Raw genomic sequence first — 24,514 nt, forward strand, 5'->3', positions numbered from 1 at the left:
TTATCCTTCGCGTAATTAAATATAACTAATACCAAGACTCAACAATAGTGATTATTAATTAAAATGCTTCTCTATGTATTTTCAAAATATGGCGACCTTTGCCCGAATTATCATACATTTGTATGTATGTTGCGATATTCGATAAAAAGATGAAATTGCTAGATTTGTGTCTAAAACTTATAAAACTTTCGTGTTAAATATGAAAATAACATCAAAATTTGAAACAGAATTTAAATTTTAATGTTTATTACATATGTAAAACGATGATAATTAGCAATAATATGTTATAAATATCAAACATTATAAAGATACAATATTTCTATAAAAAATAGTATCGTATGTAATTTGATGCCCATTAATTATGGTTTTGCATTAGAGTCAAAGATGCAGTTTTTAATGCAAGAGCTTGCAAATTACAAAGTTCTTTTTCTAACCTATAAATATAATGATATAACATTAGTAACTGTGTTATGGAACATAACCATTATAAAACAAAACCTTCTAGTTTTTGTACCTTTTTCTGTGTTCTTCGATATTATTAACAGTATCCACAAACTCTTTAATATTCTTACTGATATTTTGATACGATTCGTTTTTTGTTCCAATCAAATTCATGATAGACTTTAAAGTTTCTGAACATGATTTTAATGTCTTGCTTGTTTCTTCCCATTCCTCAGGTGTATCGGGAAGAACTATATTATTACAACGAAGTACATCCAGAGGTTGTAGACGAGTATGCAACTGAGACAGAATCTTTTCTAACATTTCATTATCGTCCCCTTCTATGGTTAAAATAAATTTAATCATTGCTAAAAACATATACCTAAGTGCATGATATTTTGAAAAATTATTTTTAGTTAATACTTACTAATACAATTATTTGCATCTATAATTTGTGAATCGATATCATCTTGTAATTTGATTAAATTAGTTATATCCCTTTCCCTGGTTTCTAATTTCAGCAATTTCGTCTCATTGTGCTCGCACTCCTTTGCTATTGTGGCTAACTCAGATAAAAACAATTTTTCATACTTCTCTGCGTTCTTTTTTACGATGATTTCTGACATGATCTTCTGCAAATATTGATCATAAAGTAATTTCAGTTCCATATCACTACATTCTGCGTCTATTATCCGCGATCCTTCTGGTAATGATTGTGAAGGAAATATCGATGAACGATCCAATATAATTTTTCTTTTTGAAATTCCTAAATCATACAAATGCTTGATTCGTTTGATTCTTAGAAATTTATTTTGATAAAAAAACTAAAATAAAAGTTCTACCTTGTGGTAAAGCAAAGTCAGATGTATTCATTGTTGCTCTATGATGAGAACTGCCTGTGTAAATATTTGTTGTGCCATCTGTTGTATTCTTTTTTGATAAGTCTGATACAGAAGCACTATGTACTCTAAAAATATATAAAAGATTATTACCCAAAAGAGACAGAATATTTTGTTTACCTTTTAATTCGCCTTAGTTTTGGCGTCGTTGGATGACCTTTTTGCATCTTTTATTAATAATTATTCTTATGCAATTAACTTAAAACTTCATGTTAATAGATTGTACGACATAACGATATCACTAATCGTTTATATGTACAAAATTTTCAAAAACATGAACTTAAAACCCTTAATTAATGTCAGATTATACAACAATGTCGTAAAATTTATCAATTTGAAACTGTTCGAATTATTTTGTAATGTTAGTGTCGCCCTCTTTAAATACTAACTTTTCCTTATAAATGAAACAGCCTTACAGTTGTAGGGATAAAAAGATGGCTAGCCTGTCCGATTGGTAATAGTGAATAGCATCTCTCTACTCTAGTACATTGTCATTATAGATATATTGGATAAGACTAAGCTATTGTTTTTTTATTTTCCAAGAAAAAGGTATGTTAAAGAAAGAAGTCTTTTGTTCCTAATATAATAAGATTTTCGTTCCTGAAAGTTTTCGAACAAGAGATCCCGTGTTATTTGGTGGAAACAAGTACATATGTATGTATATAACGTTCTTAACGACGTTTATAGAAAGATTATTTATTCTACGTAGATCTTTTCCAAACTCTTAATAAGAAAGTACTCTTATTTTGAACTAATTCCAAAATTTAGTTAGTTTATCATCTTTTTGTCTGTATATATATTAGACATATCTGTAATTTTATATAATGTAGACATCATATTTGTAATGAAACCGATTAATTTTTGTTCGAAACATTTTTTTTCATACAATCGGAAATTTCAAATAAAATCAGAGCAACATTAGCAGTTGTATTTTTCTAATACAGTAAGTATATTTCTAATATAGATTATATTTGCTATTTTGTTACCCTTTCAGATGTAGACATTTTATGACTATGCAATATGACCATTAAGAACTTAAAAGCAAAATTTACTAAAGGATTGTAGAGAGATTGGATTATACCTTTTGCTCCTATATCGATGGTTGATAGCTAGCCAACTTTCTAATTTTGCATATTTTTTGATGATAACAAGAATTCGTTAAAGATTGGGATTTTACCAGTTGTTTAAATATAATACATAACGAATATGGTATTTTTTCATTAATATATTATTATTTTATTTATCTATAAAGAATTATAATTTCTATTGTCACTTGATAAATATTATCTTATATTTTACTTGTAGAATTAGTTAGTATTGCATATATTATTTCAATATAATGCTTCAATAATTTTACTATAAAGTAATGTCATTATATAAATAATATTAAAACGATTCCATATAGTAAACAAAAAATAACAAATTTTAAATACTATTAAACATTATCATATCAGGTTAAAAAAAGGGAAATTCCATCAGTGATAAGGCATATTTTAGATATTGACACTCAATTATCAAAAACTTTTGTAAAATGGGCAGAAAATTTAGCATTTACACCACAGATAATGAGATATTGCACTGCATTAGAGGTATGTATATATTTTAACATAAATAATATAAAAATTAAAAAATATGAGGTAAAAGATCAAATTCTATTCTATTATTTTTATAGTTATCATGCCATGGAATAACTTGGTTTATATCATTAATTGCATTTATTTGGATTCTTGATAATAAGAGTCTGTACCAAATGCAAGTTAATTTATTAATTGGTATGTATATTAATTGAGATAAATAATAATCTTTCATAAACATCATAATCTAATTTTTCATGAAAATAATTTGAATACTTTTATTATTGGTATTATTATTATATTTTTAGCTCTACTACTAGATATTATTGTTATTGCTGTATTGAAAGCAATGACAAGAAGAAGAAGACCAACAATTAATAAGGATCCTACATCAATAGGACCTGATAAGTACTCATTTCCATCAGGTCATTGTTCACGTTCAATGCTTATTTTTTATTTCTTTAAATATTTGTATCCCATATCTAGTATCTTCCTTACATTAATGCTAATATGGGTATTTGCTGTAGGAATATCTAGGGTGTTAATGAAAAAGCATTATATTCTTGATGTTAGTGCAGGGCTATTTGTAGGCTATGTTGAAGGAATGCTTATGAGTCTTTTATATTTAGATGAAAAAACTTGTTTTTATTTAATAGATTGGATAAGTGATGAGAAAATTCCTGGTGCAGAATATGGTGTTTAAAATTATAAATATGATATTTGTTGAATTAATTTTTCGGCTATTACATCACAAAGTAAAAGAAAGTATTGTTAAGTGTAAAAAACTACTTCTATAAAAATTTTGCAAATCAAGGTATTTGATACAGTGATATATACTTATAAATAAAAGCTTATAAATAAATTTTATACCAAATAAATGTGTTAAAATAAATTGTAATATTTTAGGTGATTTATATTTTTATTTTCTGATTATGCGATATATTTTTATTGACAACGACGATTCTACTTTCATGTTTAAGTACCACCGCGCTATCATAAGTTTATAGATTTCTACAAATTTGATAATTAAAAATACGGTAATTATGCGGATTAGAGGTGTTCCAAAGATTTTAATGACTTTGAACTAAGTTATCAAGGACTTCAATCTAATCAACTTTTTCCTAAATATATTATCGCCACTCGGCTTTAACTTTTGAAATATGTATAAAAAATGATTGCTACTATTATATTGAATTTTGCATACGTACGCGTTCGTGAAGGCGTATATGCCTGTATAAGACGTTATGCTTATTCGATTTTTGCATAAGCGTATAATAACGGGTAATAATGATAACATGTAAGTATAGTGGTATGGTATCGCACTTGCTCCGAATGTCAAACGGCACACTCGGCGACGAACTAAAAATTAGCCTAATAATATCGGCAGCATTAACACATGTTTTTTTTTTTTTTTTTAAATTTTACGATTAGGTTTGGGTTAAGCTAATTTTTATTTCGTCGCTAAGTGAGCAGCGAAGCAAGTGCTGCGGCACTATACCTACTTGTTGACATAACAATTTTTGTGATTGTCTCAGAAACGAAGGCCGAGTTGGTGGTAAATGTATAAAGAAAAGTTGTTCAGATTGATATCCTCAACAACGTATTTCAAGATCATCCAAATTGGTGACAACACATCTAATTTGCATAATTGTCGAAAATACAAAATTTTTAAAGAATGATCAATAAATATATTTCATACTAAAACTTCATTTTGTTTTAACAAAATGTTAAAGTCAACGAGGTTACAAAGTATTGATAAAAAAGACCTCTGCAGTGTATAGTTTGTAGTATAAAAAAAATGGAATGAATGAAGTTCATTGTACAAATCATATATTCCTACATTTGTAATATATGAAAAAAGTCTTGTTCATATTCATATATGTATAAAATTACAAGCCAGCCTATATATATATATGTGTATTCTACACGATGGATTTTGGTCGTGTACTACGATTTTAATCCGTTTTTCTATATTAATTTACTAACAACTTCAACATTATGATTGTTCTAATCACTTGAAATATATTTACTAAATTGGTACAGGTATTTTGTTATACTTGTATTTAAATTCAAAGTGAAAGTACATAAATTTCCATTTTTTCAATTAAATATTAAATCTACAATTAAAGCTTGAAAAGGTGCAAGAAATCATTGACATCACGAACTTAAGAATTCATTTTTACGAAAATATAATTTGTATAATTTTGTTTTAAATTCTAGTCATACAAACCCAAGTATCAAGAAAATCGTTATCTTGTATTCGATGTAATATTATTATATGTAAATTAACAGTAGTCAGTAATAATGTCCTAATTCTTCTAACAAAGTAAAAAAGAAGTCTTTATGAACTGTAATATTCATTTATGTGTATTTTCTTTATGTAAATTTCATTATAACGTATTTATCTCAAATATCCCAGTTGTTCAATTTCCACCAAGCTTATTATTAGTTACCTTCCCATTGATATTTTGTTCCGAGGGGTAAAGCTTTATAATTTTGTCGTACATGCAAATGATATAATTTTCCAATATAATTCTAATATTGTCCCAACTTTTTAGTTTACCACAAAGGAGAGTGGTAGAATTTCAGATCTAATCGAGTGTGTTGATTGCTACCAGCTACTTCTTGGCTACACGAAGGCGAAGGTTTCATATTCTTTTCAGCTTTTTCTGTTTCCCGTAAAATGGTAGCCAGAGGAGTTGGTTGATGGTCCGGTAAAGCAGGTGTTGGTACGGTCGACAGTTCGCTCGAACGTTGTTTCTGTTCTTCTTCCGAATAAAGACTCAACGATCGTGGTCGTTCTGGTTTCAGTTGTGTTGCAGCCGGTGTGCTTGATTTTTCACTGAAAACAGTAACTTCCCATGAAGATGTCGTGGAAACGTATTTGGTAATAAAGTGCATTCCACGATCATAATTTATTTGTCGTGATTTATATTTTTATGAAATTATTATAATTATATTAAAACAAAAAACAATTAATATCGATTTTCGTAATAAATAATAATAGTAAAAAATATAATTAACGCATTACTACTTTTTAAATATCAAGTATCTTAGATTAATGAGTGAAATATTTTGTCTTCTTTTGCAATGAACTATCATTTCGCATTTATATAATAAAATATAATAATAAAAACATCACAATATTATGTTTTTGTATAATAACAAAAGCAAGTACACCATGCATGGATCACAACTTTTACAAGTGACGCAAAAGAAACTACTTACTCTGAAAACAAGAGTAAAAGGAACGTGTTGCCATTGTGCAGAGGATTTTGGGGATATTGAACTGGTGTTTTCATAGGAGTGGAATCGCTTAATATCTGTCAACGAAAAGGAAATAAATATAAAGTCCATGCAGCACATCCGGTGAACACTTTTTAATCATATGCACAAATGCGAGTGATCAGTTGAAAATAATCGATACATATCACAATAAATAAATATAACATATATACAGACATACATGCGCGAATTAGTCTAATGGGAAATACGTGTCCAATAAATCAACCATATTTGTGCGTTAAAAATTAAATAATAAAATGATACTTATATTTTAAATTATTCTTTTTAAGAATCAAATGTTGAACATCCTTCATAGCACTTTTTAAATGTACTTTTATGTATATCATTACTTTTATATCATTATTTTATCATTTTAATTTTTATATTTCTGTAGCTTTATAAAGGATATCCATTTTATATTTTACATTTAATATTTACAATTTATCAGCCAATAAATCGAACAATTAAATACAATACGCAGAGAATCATGACATTGGAAGACGCAAATTCATCTTCTTATAACGAATTAATAAAATAAATATTAAAATCAAAGACAACTTCTCGTCGCTAAAATCTTCTGTCTAAAGAAAGCAACATAATTAAATTCTTGTATGTTTTTATCGCCTATCAAAGTATCGAAGCGATTTTGCTCAACCCAAAACCTCGAGCCAACATTCAAGAAATTAAGCAAGAAGAAGATTCAGGAATTATACCCTATGCGCGTTCAAATGTGCGCTGGCAAGAGGTAGCGTATACACATTCAGTGTAAAAATAGTGAAAGCCGTTTATATCGCGTATTGCCGTGTTATTCATGTTTTCCTTAACCCTTTAGCGACCAACTTTTAGTGCCTTAGAGTCTTAATAAATAGATAATGTACCATTATAGAATACATTCAATATTTTTCATTACTGATCTAATACGTCACTGTCGATTACTGCACATTTAAGTCTTTGATGTAATTTAAGATAATATTTTGTGTAGAACGACTTATCTAACCATTGAAGAATTAATTAAAGCTTCAAGGCGTCAGATGACCAGGAGGGTTTCTGTACTCTCCATTCGTAAAAACAAATTAACAACTAATTAACATGTAAGCAACATTTGCATGATCATTCATTCTGGATGATTGTCTTTCGATTTTACTCACCCAGTACGCTCGGCGGATGGACCAAGCATAGCGGTGTTATGGATTATCTAAAAGAAAAGAAGCGTTAATGCATTCCTAATAATAATGTTATCGGTGTTATGTCTTCTTATGAGCAGCACTATTGTGAATGTTAAAAATTGCATTTAAAATTTTATTTTGAAGCAATATTTAGTAAATTTTTAATGTAAATATATTATTAAATAACGTTATGAGATTAATTTAAAATCATAATTATATCGAATATTCTTTAGTTACTTTAGTAGTTTAATGCAAAATATGTATTTAATTTATATTTAAATGTATGTATCGTATACTTGATACAGAAATATACATTTGTACCATCCTATTTTAGATACAAACTCGGGCAAAATTAAAATATAATATTTTCATTCTTTGTATCATATTTTATGGTATTATACTTACGTTGGCCATGGAACAAGGTGGCCGTGCTGCGGCATATCTGCCAAACGAAGTACGTGAAATGGAGGAAGAGTAGGGAACACCATTTAAACTGAAACAAAGGAGAAAATTATTAAACTGATATTTTTTGTTGAATAACACTGAAGTATGTAGTATCAATATACATATATCAATGTAGTAAAATATTACAGAATGATCAAAACCACTATTTACTATAATTGAATATTCTGAAATACTCTATTTACTTGACTTAATGTAAATTACTGTACAGTTTTTTATTCTGTAATTATTTTAAGTGAATAATTTTATTTTTTAATTATTATAGATAATAAAATATACCTTGAGTTATTTTTTGCAAGATTATTATGTACGGCGCTAGATGTACCGATATCAGCTGAGGTTTTTGGAGGCAAACTGTATCTATTTGTTCTCACATCTTGATGTTCTGTAAAAAATATAAAACAAACACATTACTAAATGACATTATATTAAAATCTAAATAAATATTATCAAATTTTAATACAAAAACAAATTATATTAAGAACTATTAAATATATTTAAATAATATTAAAACTTAAAAGAGAATTAAAACTACCTTTTAATAATACACTTAAATCTTTTGTTAACAGATAACCATTTTCATTTAATTTCTTCAGATGAACTTTATCACAATGTAAAGTTTAAAACAGTTAATTTTAGATTCTACTATACATTATCTTGTGTCAAGAAAATTGGACAAGCTCGTTCATATTCGACAGAATGTTGAGTCAGTGAGTTTATCGTTTAAGGACAACTTCGAATCGATTAAGGGATTTACATAATAGGGCCATTACATAGGATGACATTGACCGCAATTTTATGCCAGTCCAGGTAAGAACTGCCGATTTAGGGCACTTGCTGAAGGACGAACTATAAGAAGAACTCGATCTTCGATCCACCATTCTCATACCTTTAATTTGAAACCAGATCGACAATGGACTCATGGACGACCTTACACTGTTATGGAGCTACCTTGAAGAAGTGATGCTCATCAAATTTTCAAGTTATCAGAAACGACACTGACATAGCATATATATTAACGACGATAACATTTAAAACCTTTTGGTAAGTTAAAAATGAATAATATAAGTTAATAACGAATAATAATTTTTATGGAATAAATTTATAAATTTATAATTACAAATTTACTACATTAAAATATAAGTCCTTTAACTTTTTTTCATACAACAATTAGATCTTCCTTTTTTAAGTTTATTTAGAAATTCCTGAAGATCTATATCGAGATTGTTAGCTTAAAACTTTTCTTCTATCATATTCCGCTTAAACAATTCTTAGGAATTGCTACTTTTTATACATATCTTTTTAAATTTATTATTTCAATGGATGAATTTCATTAATAAAATTAATAATCATGTTGGCCATTCAATTAAACAGCAGCAGGTAATTACACGCCTGCTAATGATTTACCAACATGATCAACATTAACTTTGGACTCTGATGAAAATTCTAATACCGTAGTCGTTAACGAACGAAACCGCAGACTCATTTCTTCGACGAAGTAATTAGAGTCGTAACTGTTTAACGAACTTTACGCTTCAAAACTTGGTTTCTCAGTTTTTGTATCGAGGAAAAAGGCCACAAAGACAAACTAGATTATAGTACCACGTTACAAGTACCAACCTCCTTACTTTTCTGTAAAAGAATTACTTATAAGTTTGATATCTTTAGATACACTGGTTCATCCCTTTCATTTCCATTGATTTTTCTGTTTTCTTCTTTCCAATCGCATAATATGGTTATAAATATTTTATAACAAAGATAATGAGAGTTATTTAACACTGGAACTATTAAACCTGTTAAAATGAGTAGTTTCAGACCTTTTGCTTTTTCTTTAAAAAGAAAGGAAAAGAATATATTTAGGTATCTATTACAGGTCAGTAGTCCTAGTATTAAGAAAAAAATATGTAAATTATAAAATAAATGAAGTATGTACGTTACAGACTATAAATTCGAGAAAGATTGAAAAGAAAGAAAGGAAAAGAAATACGTACCGTCGTCAAAGAATCCTTGAAAAACGACAAATTTGTTATTCTGTGGAATAATCTTCGAGAGGTTGTAGTATTTGTCTAGGAAGGCTAAAAACTTCTCTGAGGGTCTATCGATCGCCAGTTTCACAGGCCTAATATTCTCTTCCTGAAAATTAAAAATAGCAGTTAGCATTTTTACCAGAAAACGACATAGTGGAAAAGTTAATATGTTAAACAATACATTCATCCCCCTAAATAATTCTTTTTCATTTTCCTTACACGACGTTTAAATAAATGAGACACTATGGCAAAGAATCGAAACGAGTTCAGTCACCTTTTGGGTTACCTTCGACCGTAAAACCCACGCATAATGACCTTTTGTCACGCTCCTCTTTAAGATCGTCTAATAATTTGCCACCGTAGCTTGAATACTACCATTTCTTATCGAGAAAAGAGTCACGAAACCAACGCTTTCAGCGTGCAAACATTTTTTCTCGACATTCGTTATTATTCCTGTTATCCTCGTACATAGAAAAGAAAATTAGAATCCAATTTAAGAAATTTCCAGAAAAGCAATAGCGAGTAAAGTGTCAATAAAGCACTTTTTACCTTTTTTTTAAAAAGTATTCAAGGATAAGAAACGAATATCGCACATTGCACAGACTGCGTGGAGATAACGTTCGGCAAAAGACAGTTAGACGTACAGTTAGGTTGAGGAATGGTGATTAGAGAATTGCACGCAAACCACGATTTCGTTGGCGAACTCCACTCTGACCGAGGGACTAACAACGTTTCGCGAGAAATCAAAGAAAATGAGAATCGATCGGTGAACAAGTAAGAAACAGGTTGAAGGGACGCTGAAGGAGGCGTGATAGAAAAAAAGCCAGTCATTACTCTGTTTAAGGACTGGCTTTGTGTTCAGTCGTATGCGTTCCGGTCTGTGCGCTGTTCCAGCTGTACGGAAAAATAAGAAATCCTTCATTTAGACTGCTGTGGTAACGGTACTCGAATAGTAACATGTTGCCTCTTACATCATTCTAGGCGCCTTTCGTATCCTTTTTACTGTTGATTGGCGTACAGAGAAATATTAAACAACTGGAATTTCATCCAATATCTCGCGACATGTCTGCGCGATATTTGCTCGGTATAAAAAAGACCTAAAACATTCGACAATATTAATAAAGTACATAAAAAGGAGAAGAAAGTAATTTTTTCACATTTTCAATGGTACAAAATAGCTATATACGAATTAAAAATACGATCTTACGTATTTTTAAATTGCCAACTAAAATTCTTAGGAGTATATTAACTTTTATATCGATTACGTGCTATTATACGATTATATACGAATATACGAACGTATGGACATAATTTTCACATAATTGAAGAAAATAAGAAATAAATTGTTATCGATTACATTTTCAACGAAGTCCACGGTATAGGACAAAATGATAGTAACTTCAAATAAAGAAAGATCATATGATTACAACTGAAATTTGATTTTGCAGAAACCTTTTAGTATTATACCACGCTATGGACAAACTTATTGGAAAAAAAGTATTATCTTTGGAATATTTTTTTGGAATATGAGTCAACCTTAACCCTTCCCATGTTTACCATGGCATGTCGAGTATATTCATCGTTGCTTAAAAATCATTAAACACACAGGTATAGACTTTCAAAATTAAATGAGACACTTCAAGGGTTGAAGCCTATATAATTCAAAATCGGAAATCATGCGAATTTCCAAAATCGGAAATTATCCTTGAGGAGTCATCCTGAAGTATCTACCATTTATCTGTATTGCATTAGTTTGAAGAAACACTGTCGTGTACTATAAATCTACGTCGAAGTTGCATATGTTGTTAAACGAGGCAAATGACGTTATACTCAAATATTGTTTTATACACGTGGCGTATGATCGCGATGATATCGTTTCACAAAGCCAGGAACGCCTGTTATCGAAGACGCGCAAAGAACGGAAGTCTGGTAGTTCAAGGTATGCGAACGAATCTTTGAAGAACGCCACACGTTTTACGACCGGGATCGTGTCCCGCGTACAAAATTACTAGCCGCCTACACGCAGAGGATGTGAATCGTGTTCGACGGTGTAAACGAGACATAATTACTTCCCGAGTAAAAGCAGAAAGGCGTCCCCGCGATCTTGATCTAAACCACTTCCATGGAAATCTTGCGCAAAACCAGGCTGTTGCTCGTTAAGTCGAACGTTGCGAAATATTGTCATTTCGCAAATGCTTGTAGGCAAACAAAATTGAACTGGCCGAGAATTAACGCGATAAATGGAGATGCTAATTTAACAGGTTCGATGTTATGCGGGATAAGAGAAGAGTAAATTGGCAGAATTCTACATTTCAGCTGGGAAAATTACGTTAAAATACGTAATCAGAGAAGGACGAATGTGTGAGCTGGTTTCTTGGAATCTTTGATCTTGTTTTGTATTTACATTAATTAACAGGTTCACTGTGTATGTCTGGGATTCGGGTCGGCACGTACACTATCGACCAAGGATTTTAAGTCTTATACATGTTATTGCCGTGTCTTCTGCTAATTTTAGTATTAATTTAATATTAGTATCATAGACATATCAATGACTATTTATTTGACAGTGTTTAGAGTAAAGAATTCTCCAAGGTGACTGATTTGTTGACAAAATTTTTGGATTCTATGCAACATGTGCAGAATATTGATAAAAAATAATACAAATTTGAAGAAAACGATTCATCATAGTTCATGTATAAGATATACACGTGAAACTATGTACAATATGAGAATGGATTTTGTATGGAAATTATTTATTGATGCATAGTTTAAAATAAGTAGAATTAGGTCAGTAGTGGACGTGTTAAATAGTATAACGAAGAATATACTAGACTATCTAATGAAAATGTTATTTATGGAAGCTTTTGTCTATACAGAACGAGTTAAATAATGATAACGCATCATTGGTTCAAGTTTTCCTTTTTCCATTCAGAAACGTACGTGCATGGAATTTTATAATTTACGTGGATTTGAATTTTTTATAAGGCAGAGAAAAAGTATAATTCGCATGCTAACCGCAGGCTCTATAGAATGTCCTGAACCGAGGTTAATAAGCTTTAATTACGGAAAAGTACCGCACTGGTTGGCAATCGTATTAGTTGAGCACCGTGGACGAGTGCACGAGGTGAATTCACGTGTCGGCAAGCCAACAACACTTGCTGTGATTCTGACAGAAGTGCAGCAACCATAACAGAACAGAGGGAAAAAATCTACTATACGCACCACGAACACCAATTCCCTACCAACCTTTATTTCCATTCCACGAACCTTGGTTGGCAAATTTAATATATATTATATCTACCATATTTATGATATAATGAATATAATGAATGAACAGAGAATTAATATAACATATTAAACAAAGTAACTGCTTATTAAAAAGAATTAAACTAATTAACATTGCTTACTCTCTTTTCTATTTCTTCATTCACCAATTAATTTCTACTTTTCGTCTTAAGAAATTAATTAATTTATCGAATAAACGCCTCATATCATCTCTATCATTTTACATAAATACTTATCATAGTCCGTATCATTTAACGCGTATCACTTAACAGTGCATTATATCTCGATTACAATCTTTGCCATAAGCATGACTCAATATTCCAATCCAAGATATTAGATTGTTTTCGTCGTTTATCATATTTTTATCTCAACAACGTAAAATGAATTAGCATCGATATTAGCTACTTTCACGCTGCATTCACCTCGAAATCGCAACATGAACTTCTCGCTTGCATTCCACACGATCCACCTTCCTGCCGGCTGAAACCATTCATTCCAAAGGCATTAATTCAACAATTGCATAACCACTTACTGAGAGCATGTGCTGATAGAGAATATTCCCAAGGCCCATGCGTTGCCGTGACTCGTGCACGTAGAAGTCCAGAATGCATCTTGGCTTCAGCTGATAATGAGCGCCAGTCTCGTCGAACATGAAGAGGTTCTTCGATCCGGTCTTCAATAGTCCCACCACGCTGCCCAGTCCGCTGTAAAATCGAAGCAAGGTTGTAACATTATGCGATGATGATTCACGGTTGCGGTCCATGTGAGGTTCGCGTTGTTAGACGTAGATAGAGCGGTGCAAAGCCCGGGATATGCATTGCCGCGTTTGCACGGGGATCAGTGACTCGGGGAACTTTGTGAACTGAGAACTGGACCACCGTGTCTTCGTCACTGAGCTGTTTTTGGGGAGCTCTCCCCGGCGAAATTGCTATTTGCACTTTGCTGTATTTGTTACGCGATGATCTTGCAGAACGGAATCTTCGATAGAGCCAATAAGACCTGGTTCCAAAGTTAAGATTAACTTTCAAATTACTTTCTAATGAGGACGACAAAATTTTATTAACGCTACAACTAGTGGAAAAATGAAAATGACAATAAAGATATTTGTAGTTGTATGAGATGCATTCACCTGGTAAATTGTTGAATACTTTTTATAACTGATAAAGGTTGGTGATACTTGGTTTTAATTTTGCAAGTTCAGATTTTCTCCGTAGAATAAACTAGACTGAGTCTCATGGTTCTGGGTTAGGATTCATTAAGTTCTGCCTTGTTATTCGTACTCTTCTCGCTTAAGCAACCACCGTCTCCCTGAGAAAGTTGTCTAGACTCTTAAACACATGGCAAAAAGGAAGTCCGCCGAGAATACGCGAGGAAGAAACTCGTCTCGATTGTTACTACTTTTCATGCTTCGTACACTATATTCCAGTAGAAGCAGAGAAATTCTTGGGTGACTCATACGGAAAGTAAACTCGAGTTTCTATACAAGCCAGGTTTATATCGGAAATTAACGGAAATCAATCATATCGACTTCACTGATAATGCGTAATCACAGTTGGAGTAATAAACAACTATGGAAAAACTTCATACGAGATAATCGTCGTACGTTAGGCAACGATTCAACCTAATGAAACATCGTCTACTAGTCATTATAGACTGTCATTTACAATTCAATACATTTTTAATTTACATCGATGTAATCAACATTCCAGGAATTTCACACGCTACCTGGTTTCCACACATCCATTATCGATATCCGCGATCCAACATTATTATAATGAATCGTGTAACCCAAGCCAGATCGATTGTATCTCAGCTAAGCTGGCTTCGTCGTGAGGATGGGAATTCGAGCGTCTACTTTCAGTAATTAATATCGTACATCGCGATAGAATGGCGTGAACACTATCTTTAGAGCTTTACGAGTCACCCATTGTCTCTGGGAACACGCAGCTATACCAATAACAATCTTTTACCAACAATGATGATAACAGGAAATAGGATAGAGATATGAAACGCTTTACGTGCGTACACCGCAGTTCAAAAGTTGGAAAATATTTGCTGAAGCAAACTCGGTTACTCTATCACTTTGATTTTAAATAAATTCACTGGTTCGTTTAGATTTCAAACTTGTAACAAAATTAGTTAAGAGTATTTCAGATTAAAACGAGCAGAGAAACTACTGCAAATAATGGCCTATTTGATAAAACTTTTCTAGTGGATTCTTAGTGAAGAATTACGAGACAAAGCTGGTGGGTCAATAAGGAAGCCTCTTCTTAGATCGACAGAACAGCTTTGGTAAATAATTGGAGATCGTTCAATCACTTCTGTAGAAAATCTTGGTAAATTTGTTGGAAGATACTGTGCAAATAGATTATCAAGAATCTCTACGAAAGAATAACATCGTCGATAATCGCGTGACGAGAAAGAAAAATCGCATTACATGTGTTTATACTTGAACAATCTCTTTTGAAAAGCGGTATACAGCGGAAGGATTCTGCGAGGATGGGAAAGCCGGATTTCTGCAGGGGAGGCGACACCAGACATATCGATCGTCCGACCATTTTGCACGCCACGAAACCCCTTATCCTGGGAAATACAGCTTCCTTTCCGGCCGCTACTCACGGCTCAGGTTGCGCTTTTCAAGAGGGTCTTCATCGTTTACCCACGATTTTACGGAAGCAATTAGATCGAGCAATTTACCCAAGCACGAATATTTAACATTTTTCAAGGAGCACTCTTCGTCTCACTGCGATAATTGCACTTTTCAGTTTCTCCTGTCGCATTTACTATTGCTGGGATAACTCGTTCTTCTTTGGAAAGATTAACATCTTTTTTCTTATTCCAATGGGATAGGTCTATGTGAAAATAACGTAATAGCTGGATTTTAAATAGACAAGGAAATGGAAGATCAAGATTATCTGTAGATGAGTAATCAACGAAGGATAACAAATTATTTGGAATAAAAAAAGTTAAAAAAGAGTAGCAAAGGAATTGGGATACTTAACGTAATGCTGGCAATAATAATTTTAATTATTATATTTTCTACTCGAGGAAAGGTAGATTCCTGAAATATCGCAATTCGTGGAAAATTAATTTCGTTATTCGATGATAAGGGATATTTGCTATCTAAAGATTAATTTAAGAATCTACAATTCTTGCAAGTCTGAAAATTACCATGTATCCAAAGGTAAATAATATATGAAATTTAAAGGACTTACTTGTTAGCTTCATTGTCCACTAATAAATAAACTACATGGTCCGTGTCCCGAAGTTTTAGGGCGTTGGTTATTGACTTATTCAGACCTTGGGCCCTAGCAGAAGCCTCGCCCATGTCGTCGAGAACTCTGCTCAATTGTCTCTGGCATTCACTGAAACAAGTAAATTTCTTTCTTAAGAAAATGAATTTATGACATAAAATTATCTAAACAACAATTGTTATTCATCTTGATTTAAATCTCTTTCCAACAAAGTTTATTTATAAGTATGAAAAATGTATCAGCGTTCTTGTAATATGTACACAGAAACACAAGCTAGATATTTTTGAAGAAAAAGAGAATTTGTCAAAAATTTGACCTGGATTTCGGAATTATTCGTTGCAGCATTATTGCAAGGTACGGTTTACAACTTAAATAGCACGAAACAACTGCTCCACTTTCGACTCTCTTCTCTTTTCTCTTGCCTTTTTTCTCGCATAATCGCTTTATTTCACTGCTTCCATCGAAGGCAAACTGTTCTTTTCCCTGCCACCGTACGATGCTATTTACTGTTCAAGATTTTCCATTTCTTCGGCTGTTTCGAGCGTGTTAGAAAGTTAATATATAATTCGATAATTAATTTCAGTCGAATACTTATCATTGCACAAAATCAGGCAATAACATATTATTGAAATTATCGATCTTATCAGGTATAATAAACGAGCGTTGCTTATTTGGCGAAGATTTGCAAGATTAGGAAATCAGAATATTTCGAAGAATACATTAAGTCGAGTTTCCATGGAACTGATTGTTACTAAGCACGAAAGATAATAAAATTTCCATTTTTCGTTCCACTTACAGCTGACCCTCAGACTCGTGAAAGAAAGCAGATTAGTTATCAGTGAAAGGCATTTTGGCTTATCGTCAAAAGATTAATCATTTTACTTTTCTTTTCTTTCTTCGTCATGCAACCAAACTTGTTTTAGACGGTTTCTAAATTACAGTAATAATATCTGACTTCTAGTACAAAGAATCGTGACTCTATGCACGAGATAAAATAAAATAAAGCAAACTACATAAACAATTTCTTAAGAAAGCTTAGAAAAAAGCTTAAGAAAAAGCTTATCATTTTTACTTATTCTTCAATTCGTTAATAATCTACTTTTTATTGTACTTTATTATAATATACCATTATTAGTTATTAAATCATGATAAAAAATTTACACAAGAGACAAAAAATATCGTTTTGTAAAACTATTATATTACTACATTGGTATAGATATTTTAAAATACTGAATAATTAACCCATAAAAAAGGTGTTTACAGTAATGGAAACATTTTTATGGATTTTGTTCCATTCCACTAAATTCCTAAATACCTAAATTATCAAGCAGCAAAAATTTGTTATTATCCCTCAATACACAACTGTTCTAAGTATCTCCAGTTTATCAATTCACGAAATACCTTCATACCATTCACGATTACACATATCGTTCGTTTGTTTCGTCATGCAATTACGCCACAATAGACTTGTTCGACTTTTCTTTCGAACACGGTGGTTCGTAAATCGATTACGCAATCCGATTATACATCGACGCTTCGAAATTGGCGTCTGAGTCAGCCTATACTCGGCCTCTGTTATCCTGTGGTTCCGCATTGTCCCGTGACTCCAGGAAACTGAAAATCGCTCGAGGAACCGATCCACCTGTCGATCGATGCGAATAAAATGTATTTATAATGGTGTCAGCACCTGGTGCGCTCGTTCATGGCACGAATAACGAATACACGTTAACTTTTGCTTACTCCTGTTATTACAAAACGTTTGGTATATAATCTATCATTATACCGTATTCGCATACCATAAGCTAATGTGTTACAAGATACGACCCAATTCATGCACTGGAATCAAGCCAATATGTTGTTTTGCAATGCAAATATCGATCGATTACGCTAACGTCCAGACATCGAATGGAACGATGATGGATCATCCAAGTCCACGTGACTGCTCTAAAATTCACCGGAAGTTACCACGTGCTCGCGAGGACACGAGTAAACGACTTTGGGTCTTGAGACTGTCGATGATCGATGGAGTTAAGAAAGCTTCAACTCTTACGTGATCAACTCGGGACAGTCAAGTTCCTCAATTTTGAGTACCTTTAATTAAGTATCACGTGTTTGGGAGGATGAAAGTAAACGACTTTGGAACTTGAATAATCGATCGTGTTAAAGAAGCTTCAACCCTTACGCAGCCAAGTCGTGAAAGTCATGGGCTTCAATTGTGAGTAACCAATTGATTTGTGAACATGCTCGCAGTTCTGAAAGTAAAGAATAATGTTTTATTATATACGAAAGTTTCTTCGTTATTATGGAAGTTTCATAAGGGAAATTCGTGTAGTTAATACCAATTACCCTATCTTGTTCAAAACAGAATAATAATATGTTATTATGGAGGAAAGTTCCTTAATTATCATGGAATTTTGAGAAGAGAAAATTGTATGGCCAATGCCACTTAGTAAATTCAATTCAAAGCAAAGAAGAAAGCGTTTTATTATACAGAATGCTTCCTTAATTATTGCAGAACTTTTACAATTATGATTCTATCCTTAATTCGTCGAATTTTAAAATCCATAAATTCGAATAGAATAAAAATTTCACAACTTTAAGTTCACCAAAAATACATCATTAAAATCAACATCGTACGACTACTTCTGTGTACAATGAAAGACAAAGAATCCATTACAATATTTGATGTTCCATCGCCATTAGACGTGAAATTTATTTTCTCATTACTATTCAGACCTTGCGAATATTCAAGTTCAAGTAAATACTAATTTCTCAATAGAAGGTTTACTGAAAAATGTATTATTGAAGTCAATATTGCGCGACTGCTTCTGTATACAACGAGGAGGCAAAGAGTCCATTAAAACATTTTGCATTCCAACGCGTTAGGCATTAAATGTATTCTCACTATTATCACCTAAGCTTTACATATATGGCGTGCAAGCAACTCCAACTTCCTATGAGTACCTCTCTGTGAATCTCCTTTACGCGATTATTGAAATCGTGTCTCGTAATATGTAAAACAGCTACGATTAAATGCGAGATTATTCCTCCTTCTGCAAATGTACTACCTTGTGGTAACCGGAAGTCAAGGAACTCATTTACATACTTTTTGAAAAACAAAGCTAAACGACCATTCGAATAATCTTCAACGTTGATAATAGTTGAATGCTTATCAGAAATGCTAAACGTAGTCGAGTGTATTAAGACTGTCTTTTATCAGCGACGTTTCATCATATCGAAGGAACGAGCCTTGGAAACTAGTATCAATTAGCTTTTATTCCGAGTCTCGTCGAGGTGCATCATTGGAAACTAGTAAAACGCGAAACAGAGTAATTCGGTGAGAGAAAAAGAGAAGAAAAGGAGGAAAAAGAAAGAGAAGCACGAGAAGTCGAATCGCAGAGTTTCGAAGCTACTTTCACGAGAAAAAGAAGAGCGTTTTCATGAATTATGTATCGAAAACGTGAATCGTTAAGGATGAGTACTGTGAAATCGTAGAGATCGTTTTCTAAAATCACCGTGTAGATATATGCATAGAGAAAATTACTTTCGACCATTAATTGAGTAGCATGTTCGTTAACTGTGATGGAAAGAACGATGAAGAAAATTAGAAGTCGGGTACATTTAGAAACGATACGAGCGTGGGGATATAAATTATATTAGCTTGCATGGTTTGATCGTTTAGTTACTGGTATCGATTGAATATTTTCGTTAGGCGAGACTCGATAATTTCCCTCTTGAAATATTAAGCCATGATTACAAGTGGCCATTACTTCGCTGACATAACATACTTTACTCGGATAATATAGGCGAGATTTAAATTGGCACGATAAAGTACCGTGTGATGATGGAGAGATCGCTAACCCTGTAGTTCAACTGCGTGGAACGAAATAATGCGAAATTTATAGGAAGAAAATCATCGTTTGATCTTCTCTTCGTTTCGTTTAGCTTCACTTATAGCTTTTAGTAGCAAGAATTTTATAAAAAATTTGTTTTCTTCGATAAAGATACAGGATCGCTTGACACAGCTCAAGTTTCTATTAAATAAAGAAAAGGAAAAGTAATTTAAGAAGTAGATAACTACGAAGAAAGTATTATAAAAATGGCTTGTTAAATGAATCATCGAGCATACCTATATGTCCAAACTTTTACCTGATGATTTACTGCGTTTTACTTTTCACGATCTATAGATTATGTATTTCAAGTTATGTAGGTTAATGTTATGGATGATCTTCACTGAGGAAATATTACGTGTAAGTTCGACGAAGGATCAAGGTGATCAAGGAAGTCGATTTATCGTTCGTTCTTATTCAGTGGAAGGCATGGATGTTGCTCTTCTTACCACGCTAATTCAGTACAGTCTGGATAAACCAGACGAAGATTTTGAAAATATTTAGCTCTTATATTAGATTTAAAAATATTTAGATTAAATCTAGATCCATTGATACCAAAATTTCATGTGTTTATATTAATGTTCTGATACATAATAAATAACTGTATCTACAATTAGAGTTCACCTCTAAATTTAATAAAACAAAGAACAATAATTTACACTAAATTTGATTTTAATTCAACATCAATAAAGTGAATTTGAACCAAATAATAAAACACAAAATCTGATGTGTTGTTCTATCACAATGTAATCTACAAATAAAAGTTCCAACAAAGATCCAATTTTCCAAGATTCAATCACGAAAATATAAAAGATAAATGTCATAAATTTTCCTCAAAAAGGTAAAACATCAATGATTTACAAACAGGATAAAAGTAACTGTAAACAATACACTGTCGACATAATATTTTAGAAACTATGCTGTTTCTAGGGGATACGGATATCGCCACTACCTACACGAGAAACTCAATCGAGATCGGTTACCAGCAGCTTGAGGAACCCGGTTTAAGCAACCCAGAGCATGAGACCTTGGTCAGGGATGCTCAGATGCCGGTAACCTCAGTCAGAAAAGCTCAGATATCGTGGAATTGTACTGAAGCCACTCAAAGTACAAGCGACCTTGCCATAGCCAGCCAGAAAAAGAGACCTTGACCTAAGATATTGGAAACTCGGGAAATCCAATGTAAGATACTCAAGAACTAAGCGTCCTGTCCTTTTCTCTTTTAAGGAAATCTTTATAATCTAAAAGCAGTATAATATTTCATCATAAACTTCCGTGAATACTACGAGTCACCGTTCAAGTACGTATACGAGTAAATAGTACTTTAGCTTAAGAAATGCGATTCTAATACAACGTTAAACACTCTAATGTTGTGAAAATAAATTTTATTCGGACTCGCTAACCGGATAGCTAAACCTATCAAATACAAAAACTTCCAGCTAATTCATACCAATAGCATCATGTACACGTATATACAAACTCGTATGATACTTTCAATTTCATCAGTGTGTGCAACGCAGATGAACCTTAAAGGGCCAGGTGTAATTTGTTTGCGAGTGCATTATTTTCAGCTGCCCGGTTAACCCTGTTCTAAACGCCCACACTGCGAGACAATAAAACGACCGAGGAGACTCGTGTGGCTGAAGCGAGTGAAACCGAAGTGTTTCCTATATTGAGATAATTCTTTCGCCTTGATATTTTCTTTGGCGTATAAAGAATGAATCTGATGAAAAATAAAAGAAAATTTTAATTACTCGTGTTTAATCATAGTTACCATACGAATACTTACATGGTATCTTTGAATTACTCGTGAAAAAGTTTATGGGGAAACCATTCAAGTATAAATAATTCAAGCCAACGTGTACGATTTCATTGGATACGCCAACTATAAGGTGATTATCGTGTAAGTTTTCTCAAATATTCCTTATGCAACGGTTGCGTGCAGATGAAAAGAGCAAGAAATCCAGCCAACAGCATTCGTCGTCTTGTTACGTGCACGCCGGTCGACAGAATATTAGATGAACATAGTGGTGTAGCAACTTTTGATTTGAAAATGCTAGCGGCATTAGGGACCAATAGGAAGGCAACTGGCCAGTTTCCCGTAGTCAATAGAGGGCAAATAGCTCTCACCTACACAACTATGCGCCAATATTACGCATTTTGCGACGATCGAAGTAACGCTAGTCGGTTATTAACAGATAAGACCATCTCGATTAACTCTTGAACTAAATATAAAAATATTTGATCTTACATAAACGCTATTTTTAATCGCACAGATAAATAAGAAATATTACTGATATTAAATCGGATTAAAGTTCACGGTTTAATTCGTATAATTAGCACTCAGCTGAGACGACAACAATATATAAAAATATAAAACATGAAATTTCGTCAATTTAATTAGTATTGCTACTAGAAACAAGTGCAATAATTCGATCAAGAATATATTGCTGTATTGTTGCTTAGAAATAAATTTACTGCTCACCAGTGAATTCTATCTTTGAGCTACTGTCTAATATACGAATTTGTTTATGATAAAACTCTATTTATTATTGTTATTATTAATGTACATACATGGCGTTCTCGTTGTTTAAGCTCTCATGCGAATTCCTCAGATATGAATTAATTGTTTCAAATATTCACACTAAAAATTATAAACAAATTAAATAATTCCTTAAAAATAATAATTAAGGAATGAATATAAACGAAGAAAAATATTTATACCGTAATAGAAAGATTGTTAAATAGTAATGTCCTGTAGGAATTCGAACACGCCAACGCGTGTTTGTTTCATTGACATTTACTTTCGCCATCGATTTACTAGTAATATCGGCCAATGTGACAGTGTCAATGTGCTCGAACGTGTCAGATATACATAGTTCATCTACGTCGCACTAGGGAGAACCGATTATGTCTCGGGAAGTCACCGAGACGTAAGAATGACTTCAAATAACTATGCCGATGTCATCGATGCGAAGTGAAAGTACCTGCATGTTCCATATTACGATATAACCTTGAAGATGACGATCGCAATAAATAACCTCTTACGGCGTATCGATTTTTCTCACCACTAATACTCGACGTTCGTATTTGTAAACAGTTCGAAAAAATTGGTGACAAGCTGATACATAAGCAGATATTTATAGCTTGTGTTTCTTTGTTTACATTGTACTTAGGATGTAACGTGCTTTAAAATAAGATTTAAAATAAGAATACTGAGATACAAGTTTCGACTGTAAACACATGAAAATACATTTACCTTGCAAAATAACGATAATAACGATGAAAGAAGTACTCACTTTAATTCACGACGATCACCTCTGAAATTTTCTGGAATGAGGGTATGCGTGACCTTGTTGATCTTTCTGGGCAAGAGTTTATTTACGTTGAACTTGAACTCCATCTTAACGAGTTTTTCACTACGTCGGTTTCACCGATTTTCACCCGCAGATACGTTTAACGAACGGTTCTTAACCTTTCAACGCTCTTGTCACTTCACCCGATGTACCACCTTCCAGTTTTTTTTCGAAACTGTCTCGAACGATTGTCCTGAATATGGCGGTCAATGGCATCCACCGAGCCAACTTCACTGTGCCTTTTCCGGGGGAATTACGATATTTTTCGTATTCCTCGAAATTGTTCCAGTCATAGCAAAACGTACTTAATCATCAAACGATTTGATTGTTTGTTATGTCACGCTCTTTGTCACACGAATTCCCTTGCTGTCACGTGGCTGTACGCTATGATGACTTCTATTTTTGTTTCTTTGTGTCACTGTCTCGTGCTGTTTCACTTAATTTACAATGAAATCTACGTATTAGACTTCCGCCGATACGATCGGAATCCTTCTTGACACGGTGACGAACACTCTATACGATTCTTCAAATCGATCAGCCCTGCACGGACACCAGAATTACTTCGCGATTCGTCTGCAACTGATATCCATAGCTGCTGCAACGTCGCTTTTTCACCTCCGCGACTAACAATAAGTTGCAAGAGAAGTTAGGTGATATACACTGTCGTATCTTCGATAATCTGACAGCTAAGCGATGTGATGATGACGCATATCGAAGTAGCTGAAATCTCTAGGACGAGTAAATTGATTTCAATAAATGATTATACAGTTGATGTATACAATGTAGTAATTAAAAAGAGAAATTTAATAATCACACGGCGTTTCACCTGACGAATCGCTGGAAGTCTCACAGTTTACTGGCGAGCGGTACGTTCA

At 32.7% G+C, this 24,514-nt stretch overlaps 3 protein-coding genes across 5 annotated transcripts; 1 reads left to right on the forward strand and 2 right to left on the reverse strand.

Moving 5' to 3' along the window:
- Positions 1 to 355: 355 nt before the first annotated feature.
- LOC108553413 (uncharacterized) lies at positions 356 to 1,621 on the reverse strand. Its single transcript, XM_017908288.1, has 5 exons — positions 1,461 to 1,621; positions 1,284 to 1,408; positions 869 to 1,207; positions 515 to 782; positions 356 to 434 (listed from the first exon to the last, which is right to left on the reverse strand). The coding sequence occupies exons 1-5, from the start codon at positions 1,505 to 1,507 to the stop codon at positions 356 to 358; spliced, it is 858 nt and encodes a 285-aa protein (XP_017763777.1). The 5' UTR covers positions 1,508 to 1,621.
- A 172-nt stretch (positions 1,622 to 1,793) lies between these two features.
- Positions 1,794 to 3,655, forward strand: LOC108553409 (phospholipid phosphatase 6). Of its 2 annotated transcripts, none has more exons than XM_017908282.1 (5): positions 1,794 to 1,994; positions 2,335 to 2,549; positions 2,795 to 2,929; positions 3,013 to 3,112; positions 3,223 to 3,655. In XM_017908282.1, the coding sequence occupies exons 2-5, from the start codon at positions 2,547 to 2,549 to the stop codon at positions 3,615 to 3,617; spliced, it is 633 nt and encodes a 210-aa protein (XP_017763771.1). In that variant the 5' UTR covers positions 1,794 to 1,994; positions 2,335 to 2,546; the 3' UTR covers positions 3,618 to 3,655. The 2 variants fall into 2 exon arrangements, with proteins under 2 accessions (XP_017763771.1, XP_017763773.1); XM_017908284.1 differs by having other exon boundaries at positions 1,794 to 1,889.
- A 1,561-nt stretch (positions 3,656 to 5,216) lies between these two features.
- Positions 5,217 to 24,483, reverse strand: LOC108553395 (alpha-tubulin N-acetyltransferase). 2 transcript variants are annotated; one of them, XM_017908263.1, is made up of 9 exons: positions 24,454 to 24,483; positions 23,583 to 24,368; positions 16,355 to 16,504; positions 13,672 to 13,843; positions 9,819 to 9,960; positions 8,107 to 8,212; positions 7,771 to 7,858; positions 7,348 to 7,394; positions 5,217 to 5,756 (listed from the first exon to the last, which is right to left on the reverse strand). In XM_017908263.1, the coding sequence occupies exons 2-9, from the start codon at positions 23,684 to 23,686 to the stop codon at positions 5,474 to 5,476; spliced, it is 1,092 nt and encodes a 363-aa protein (XP_017763752.1). In that variant the 5' UTR covers positions 23,687 to 24,368; positions 24,454 to 24,483; the 3' UTR covers positions 5,217 to 5,473. The 2 variants fall into 2 exon arrangements, with proteins under 2 accessions (XP_017763752.1, XP_017763751.1); XM_017908262.1 differs by having other exon boundaries at positions 23,583 to 24,477.
- Positions 24,484 to 24,514: the final 31 nt, after the last annotated feature.

This window comes from Eufriesea mexicana, unplaced genomic scaffold (genome assembly GCF_001483705.2).
Source record: "Eufriesea mexicana isolate 0111107269 unplaced genomic scaffold, ASM148370v2 scaffold10344, whole genome shotgun sequence".
NCBI lineage: Eukaryota > Metazoa > Arthropoda > Insecta > Hymenoptera > Apidae > Eufriesea > Eufriesea mexicana.